Raw genomic sequence first — 8525 nt, 5'->3', positions numbered from 1 at the left:
GGCACTTGGGTTTGTGTCCCTTGATTGTTATTTCATGTGCTCTTTTCATTGATGCAAATTGTTATTTTAACTAATCTCAGACTGAGAAAGAAGACCCTTATGGCATGGCTCTTGCAAATAATATAAACTATTATCGTCCCAAAATATTAAATACAATTTGACTAAGAGTATCCACTATTAGTGACGTGGATGGAAAAGTTGCTTTGTTACCTATGCACTCAAACTGTAGAAAGAGATATCCTTTAACAAAATTAAATAAAGATTTTCTTAAATATAATTATACCAAAGACCACATAGTTGACTTCTGATTGTCCAGACTTTGAAGTGTGTGATGCACAGTTAGAATTGCATTTTCTCATTACAATTAATTTAACATAGTTGCCGAGAAGTTTCTGATCTTCTTTCTTTCACCCACTTCTGACCTATAATTGGACCTCTTGGTGATCAATAGCAATCACGCATCTAGAGAGGATGACATCTTCCATGGCCTTTCAAGGACGACCTTCTTCCTCTTCCTTACACTTTTCTTCTTCTTCCTTCCGACCATGGAATCATGATGTATTCTTGAGTTTTAGAGGTGAAGATGTTCACCAAACCTTTATTTCCCATCTATACCAAGCTTTGCATCAAAGTGGAATCAATACTTACATAGACAACAATCTTGAAATAGGAGAAGAAATTTCGCCAGCACTTTTCAAAGCTATTGAAGGATCAATGATTTCTATCATTATCCTATCTAAAAACTATGCAGAATCCAGATGGTGTTTAGAAGAGCTATTGAAAATTCTTGACTGCAAAGAAAAAATGAAACAAATTGTTCTCCCAATATTCTATGACGTAGATCCATCAGAAGTACGACATCAAAAAGAAGATTTTGGAAAAGTATTGACCAAACTTTCAGAGAGAATCAAGGATAACGTAAAGGTGCTGGAGTGGAAGGCAGCTTTGAAACAAGTAGCCGATTTGTCTGGATTCCCGTTAGCGAGCTTCCGGTAAGTTTTGTCTATATGCATGTAATGTGGGGTGTATATATATGCGCATATGATGCTATTGAGATATTTATGGAGAAAATTGAGACAAATCTGCCATCTGACTAGAACTGGTGAAGATCAAATACCATATAAAAGGAAAACTAATGGATATTTATGATTATTTTTGGCATTGAATTTTATGCAAAACATACTCAAGTTAGAAATCTTTTCTGATTAAGGGATTTATTGGGTAAATAGAAGAGAATCAAAGAAATAAAAATCTACTTCTTTTTTTCCCCCGTTTGGGTGGTGATCTATTGATGAATTGCAAGCAAAAACATAGGAATATATAGAGCAATTAATATATGGAATTTCGTCCGTAAAATAACTTTATCATAGTTGGAAAGAAATAATATTTAAGAAAAAAATGGGAATTGTTCATTTTTTGAGTTATATAAAGTATAAGATTTGCAATAATACGTACCGTAACAAGAAAAAATAAATTACTCTGAATAAGTAGTGATTTTTAGTTTTAATTTATTTCTAGATATAAAAACTGAGAAATACTCTTATGAGGGAGGGACAGATTTGATAATGGGAAAAAATAAATAAAAATAAAAAGTTTATAATATATATATGTGTGTGTACAAACAATGAAAATATTAAAATACACAATCTATTGAAACATTCGGATTAAGGAAGGAGAAAGGCAACCTTTGACATCGTAATCTAATGATGACATTTTGTAACAGAGAAAAAAAAAAGGAAAAACAATATTATAACTATATCGTATTCATATGTCATTTAATGTGAAAATTCTAACTTTGTTTAATTTCTTTTATATTGATAGGAATGAATCAGAACTTATCAAAACAATAATTCAATGGGTGGACTTAAGAAGGATAAACCATGCATCTTTACACGTAGCCAAGTATCCAGTTGGAATAGATTCTCGTGCACAAGATGTTTATCAGCATTTAAGTATTGGAAGGAATGATATTACATGCATGATAGGGATTGTTGGAACTGGTGGAATCGGTAAGACAACTATTTCAAAAGAGATCTATAATATGATTTCTTCTCAATTTGAAGGGAGTTGTTTCTTGAAAGATGTTAGAGAAACTTCAAAGCGAGCGGGTGGTCTAATTCAATTGCAAAATAGACTTCTTAATGAAATCTTAAGAATAAGTTTGGATGTTCGTGATATTGATATAGGAGTCAATGAGATTCGGCATAGACTTTGCACTAAAAGAGTTCTCCTCATTTTTGATGATGTGAATGAGTTAATCCAATTAGAAAATTTAGCTGGTGATCGTAACTGGTTTGGTTTAGGAAGTAGGATTATCATAACAACAAGAGATCGACATTTACTAAATAACCCTAAAGCTGATTCAATATACAAGGTGGAGATATTGAACAACAATGAAGCTCTTCGACTCTTTAGTTGGCATGCTTTTGAGAAAGAAGAACCGATTGAAAATTATGTGGAACTCTCTAACAAGTATTGCAATATGCTCAAGGCCTTCCACTAATTTAAAAAATTTTAGGTTCAGATCTAAAAGGTCGAAGTTTACATCAATGGAAAGGTGCATTGGATAAGTATAGAAAAACTCCCAACGGAAATATTCAACAAGCACTTCAAACAAATTATGATGGGCTGGATGATAATGAGAAGGATATGTTCCTTGATATTGCATTTTTCTTCAAAGGAGAACTCTTGGCAAATGTTATGAAAATATTTGACAATTGTGGTTTTTCACCAGATGATGGTATCGACAGGCTTATAGACAAGTGTCTTATTAGTGTTAAACCTAATAGAGGTACATTGTGGATGCATGACGTGCTACAAGATATGGGTCAAGAAATTGTTAGACTACAATCACCCAAAGAACTTGGTAAACGCAGTAGATTGTGGTTTCATGAAGATATTCGTCATGTGTTGGAAGAAAGTACGGTAAGAGTCACAAAAAAAATGTAGTTTTACCTTTATTTCCATTTTTTAAGTGAAACAGTGTGGAAAATATATATACAAAATCTCCTTTATCTCAAAATGAGTTTTTTTTAGTTATAAATCGATTTCGTTTAATTACTTAAGATGAATCAATAAAAGTGCCATGTATAAATGTCTTTTTTTTTTTTTTTCAAGAATTCTAATATATGTATTTATATGTATATTACGTCTACTCTCTAGCAATCAATTGTTTTGTGAAAAGTTAAAAGTGATACATAACTGATGGAAACCTTTTTAACATACCAAAAAAATAGAGTATGTAAAGATAGTAAGGATAGAACATAGTACCATTTTTACCCCATCAACTAAAAAATAAAAAATTATGGTTTTAAGAGAAACTTTATGCACTAATTTTGCTGACACTTTTTTGTGTTCTCTTACTAGGGAACAGACAGAGTTGAAGGCATAGTAATAGATTTGCCGGATGGTGAAGACATGATAAACTTGGGTTCTGATGCGTTTGTATCAATGAAAGGACTTAGAGTTTTTATAAATCGTAATGCACGTTTTTCTGAAAGGCCTAATTACCTTTCCAATGAGTTAAGAGTACTCGATTGGTCTGAATATCCTATGCAATCTTTACCACCCAATTTCAATAGAAAGAAACTCATTGTCTTTCGAATGCGTAATAGCTTGATCATGGAGTTAGGCCAAAGATTCAAGGTATGTATAATTATAATCTTCAAATTCTTTCTTTGAACTATGTAGTAAGGTTGCTAGCTTCAAACTTTCTTTCTTTGTTTTGTTTTTGTTTTTTTACAGAACTTGACGACTATGGATCTCAACTATTGTAATTTCTTAACAAAAATTCCAGATCTTTCAAGTGCTTCAAATTTGGAGAGCTTGGATGTCAAATATTGTGCAAGTCTAGTTGAAGTGCATGATTCTGTTGGATTCTTGGACAATCTTTTTTATTTGGGTTTTGAAGAATGCCCTAACCTCTCGATATTTCCAACAAGCCTCAAGTTGAGATCTCTACATTACCTTACTCTTGAAGGTTGCCCAAGCTTTTGTAATTTTCCTGAAATCGAGGGTAACATGGAAAATTTACATCAATTATATTTAGAGGGCGCTGGAATTGAAGAACTACCTTTATCCATAGGGAATCTAGTTGGGCTAAGGACTTTGCGTCTAATGAACTGCCAAAATCTTACTCATCTCCCAACTTGCATTCTTCAATTGTAGCATCTAGACCAAGTTTACATCAATGGTTTTCAAAATAATTTAAATTTTGGAAAGATGGGTGATAACAGACAATCGGTTCTAGCTATTGACTCTACAACAATAGAAGACAAGATCATATCGTCAAGTGAAGACCAACTCCATGATTTGCATCCTCCAACAAATTCAAGCAATGGGAGCACTGCATTACAAGTGTTGAATCTTCCGAATTGTTCCCAATCAGAATCAGATTTCTTTCCATTATCAGATTTCTTTACAATGTATAAGTCCTTGGCCAATATTTTGTTTCACTTAGATATATCGAAGAGTACAATTGTTAGCCTTCCCACTAGCATCAAAGGATTTGTCAAATTGGTTTTGCTTGACTTAAACCATTGTAAGAAACTTAAAGAAATACCAGAACTTCCACCAAATATAGAAGAAGTACGTGCTTGGGGATGCAAGTCATTGGAAAGATTTCCAGAAGTATAAAAAATATTGCAATTCTATAGAAGTGACATCAGATCGTTACAATTGATTAACTTGACCGGCTGCGACAAAATGCACGTGAATATATGGAATTTTCATAAGCCAAATCCTTTATTCATGCAGAAGGTATCTCTCTCTCTCTCTCTCTCTCTCTCTCTCTCTCTCTCTCTCTCTCATACATGCTTGTGGTTGCCTTTGAACATTATAGTTTGTATGACTGAAAATTGATGGCAATCGATTCACAGGGATATCATAAAGTGTCATCAGATAGTGGGCGTTTTATGAGGCCTGATGAGGTCCAACTGAGTGGAACAAAAGCATGGGTTATAGATATTGAGGGGCCACACTATTTGAAGAATATTAGTGGGATAGCATTATATTGTGTTGTGCTTTTTAAACGAGATGACTGGGTTTTGAATAAGGTAAGAGCTGATATATCTTGTGACATCTCAAACCATGTATGCTGCATTGAAAGAGGGGTTCAACTGCTTAAACTTGATCGTCATTCAATGAGATATAAAGTGTGGGTGGCATACTCATCAATAGAATCTTTTAAGCTTGAGGTTATCAACAATCTTAGAGTTCATTTCTATATCGAGCATGATCATATAAGTAAGTTTATTAAAAGTTGCGGAGCCAATGTGTTATACAAGGATGAAAGGAGAGCAAAGGAAGAAAAAGAAACGAGGATGGAACCCATCCTCAGCGAAGATGGAAAGTTTCAAAGAAAGAGGCTTCGACTTGGATGACAGGTGATATATTCCTTGAATTTTTGTTGTTTCTCTCTGTCTTTTTCTGCTTTGTTTTCCTTTCTTTCTGAATGGTAGAAGAAGAAAGGGCCGCCAGAAAGTGACCGGTGGTGGCATTTTCCAAAACTTGGTGTCTGATGTTCCACTCCATTTATCGATCACTTCTAGATATAAGCTATGACCCTTGCTCAATCAATATTGACTTTTTGTTTGAGATGTCTCACACCATGTTGATTACAATTTATATTTTAAAATACTAAGACACTGTCTGCATAAACAAATTTCCTTTTGTTTTAGCAAGCTTCATATTGAGAAGATTTCAAACTTGCTAATACAGAGTAGCTAAGGATATTTGCCACTGTGGAAATCTAATAGGCATTGTGCGGTTTTGTTATGGGTATGCAGGCTACAACCAAACAAATTGTTGGATGAACCAGCTCTGAAATGGTCTTCATTTCGACTCGCACTGCTTTTAAAAATGGATGAATTAATGACATCCCATGTCGCCCTTGTTGGTCACTGATGATTGCCAATTGCCTGCCCTTTCATCTGCAACCAACGTTGGATGACCTTTGATTTCAGGTAAGATTTCCATGAATATGGTCCATTCCTTTAGTTCGAGTTCTTACCTGGGTTCAATTATCAATCAGATAGGAAAAGATATTGAAGTTTTATGTAGCAGTGAGAGAACATACAAGCACAATTGCAGCAGTGGGAAATAGAAACAACTCAACTCTGGGGCCATCAGACTCCATTCAATACATCCAAATCAGGGTGAAGAATCACCAACTCTCCTGGCAATCATTGAAGCAGTCAACAAAAAACTGGATAAGGTGATCACTAAAGGAGATCTGCACATCTCATAAATTTTGTAAATTTATCCCATCACTGACCACATATCATCAGTACTAAAAAAGACATTGGTTCCCAAACCGATTTTGAATTAATGATAACCCAAGTAAGTTGGTTGCCCCTATTAGTACTATGTCTTTTGTGAATCGCCTGGCCTTTCATAGAAGTCTACGCATTTGTTCCTTCTCAAGGGATTGTTTCCTTTAATAATTGTTCCTTCTCTCTACGTATTATATTTGTTTCCCTTTCTTTCTAAATACCTGTAATAGACGACGACGCAACTACAGGTGAGAGTTTGGGAGGCTACCGTTGCTAGGGATCGAGATCTGAAGATGGTTCGAGAGGAAACGAAGTACAAGGGTAACACTAGGGGTGGCAATATGTCACACAACCCGTTAACCCAACACGAACACGACACGATAATAGCGGGTTAGGGTTTAGCCTTAATAGGTTCGGGTCAAAACGGGTTGACCCGTTAAGACACGATTGCTTAACGGGTTGATAACGGGTTAACCCGTTATAACCCGTTATGACACGTTAAGAAAGTTAAAGTTACAATTATACCCTTATATCTAAAAATAAAATTGTTAGAATTTCAATTTCGATATTTTTATTATTTGGATTGTAGTTTTGGACTTATAATTAGTTTTATAATTTTTATAGATATTGTAATTTTAACATTTATATAAAATTATGTTAAATTTAATCAGGTTAAAAAGGTTAATTTCGGGCCTATTCAACTCATTTACATAAATAGTTTAAAATGAGTTGTATTGTATCGTATTAACCTATTTTGTAATATTTTCTTAATTTATTTTTTTACTTATAAAAAAAACATATTTCGTAATATTTATTAATGGGTCAAAACGGGTTGACACGACACGACCCGTTATGTTAATGGGTCGTGTTAGGGTTTGAGATTTTGACACGATAAGCTTAACGGGTCGGGTTAGGGTTGACCTATATGACCCGTTAACACGATTTGACACGACACGAACACGACCCGTTAACACAATTTGATACCCCTAGGTAACACGTGAAGAAGGGACTTCTAGTTGCTGTGTACTTGTTCCCAGGCTGGGCCCTCAAGAAGATCCTGATGGGTTAAGGCTCCAGCACCCATGGCCCATAGTTATCTTTTCTTACTTTGTTACATTTATAGTTCATAGAAGTCTAAATGGGCCTCAGGCCCTTTTTCTATTTTAAGAAGACTAGTTGTAACAAGGCCGTGGCCTTTAAAGTATTTCCTTGTTTTTATTTCATCTGTATGTAGGAGTCTAACCGGTTTGGTTCTGTCCTATTTTGAACAAAATTTTTGACCGAATCGGTATACACCGATTTTGTATTTTTCAAAATCGATTATGTACCAATTAACCTCCAAAATCGGTACTCCGGTTTTACCGGTTTTCAATCCGGTTCGGTCCAGTTTTTTGATTTTAATGTACTATATTATATATTATATAATATAGTGTATTATAGTAGATAATACTATAGTGATAATATATTATAGTATATTATAATATCTATTATAATTATATTATAATATATATTATACATTATAGTATATTATAATATATAGTGATGTAGTATTAGTATAACTATTAATATAATAAACAAAATGAAATAATATTTTTAAATTTAATATTATATTAATTAGTAATTTATCATATAATACAAAAATATTTTATATATAATTATATATTATATATAAATATTATATATAATAGAAAAAAATTAAAATATATATATATAAACCGGTCAAGTCTGGTCCGATTTTAGAAAAAGAAAAATTGGAATCGGACCGATTTTAAGAAAAATAAAACCGGTACTGGACCAAATCAAACTCGGGACTGGACTGAACCCACCTTTGGTCCGGTTTGGTTTATCGGTTTTTTTTTTTACACTCTTATCTGTATGTGTTAGTCGTTTGGCCCATGGCCTCAGCAGGCGTATTTAGGTATATGTTTTTATTTGTACGCATGAGGAAAAACTTTTGGAGGCACCTTGAATGTATGAGAAACCCTAATTTCCCTCCTCGTCTAATTTCTGGTGGCGCTCCCCTCAAAGAGAGCTACTATCCCTGTCACATTTCACCTTATTTTTCTTTTGTGCTACAATACCAAAGAAAAGAAACCGCTAACCCATTCAGGTGTGGCTCCAGCCATATGTGATTGCATTGCCAAAATTAAATTTTTGTATCCATGTTCCAAAATTAGCCTGTATCTATCTTTGTGTCTTTTTTTTTTCCACCTAGATTTTGCCATGTTTTAGCCACAATCAATTTCTGGTGGT

At 33.9% G+C, this 8525-nt stretch overlaps 1 protein-coding gene across 4 annotated transcripts; it reads left to right on the top strand.

The window, feature by feature from the left end:
• Nucleotides 1–385: 385 nt before the first annotated feature.
• Nucleotides 386–7644, top strand: LOC122295949 (TMV resistance protein N-like). Of its 4 annotated transcripts, none has more exons than XM_043105236.1 (7): nt 386–992; nt 1822–2925; nt 3367–3645; nt 3745–5384; nt 5787–5963; nt 6032–6593; nt 7263–7644. In XM_043105236.1, exons 2-4 carry the CDS (start codon nt 2650–2652, stop codon nt 4165–4167), a joined length of 978 nt encoding a protein of 325 aa, XP_042961170.1. In that variant the 5' UTR covers nt 386–992; nt 1822–2649; the 3' UTR covers nt 4168–5384; nt 5787–5963; nt 6032–6593; nt 7263–7644. The 4 variants fall into 4 exon arrangements, with proteins under 4 accessions (XP_042961170.1, XP_042961171.1, XP_042961169.1 ...); XM_043105237.1 differs by having other exon boundaries at nt 5787–6339; nt 6503–6593; XM_043105235.1 differs by having other exon boundaries at nt 5787–6593.
• Nucleotides 7645–8525: the final 881 nt, after the last annotated feature.

This window comes from Carya illinoinensis, chromosome 15, assembly GCF_018687715.1.
Source record: "Carya illinoinensis cultivar Pawnee chromosome 15, C.illinoinensisPawnee_v1, whole genome shotgun sequence".
Taxonomy (NCBI): domain Eukaryota; kingdom Viridiplantae; phylum Streptophyta; class Magnoliopsida; order Fagales; family Juglandaceae; genus Carya; species Carya illinoinensis.
This window is presented reverse-complemented; position numbering and strand designations above follow the sequence as displayed.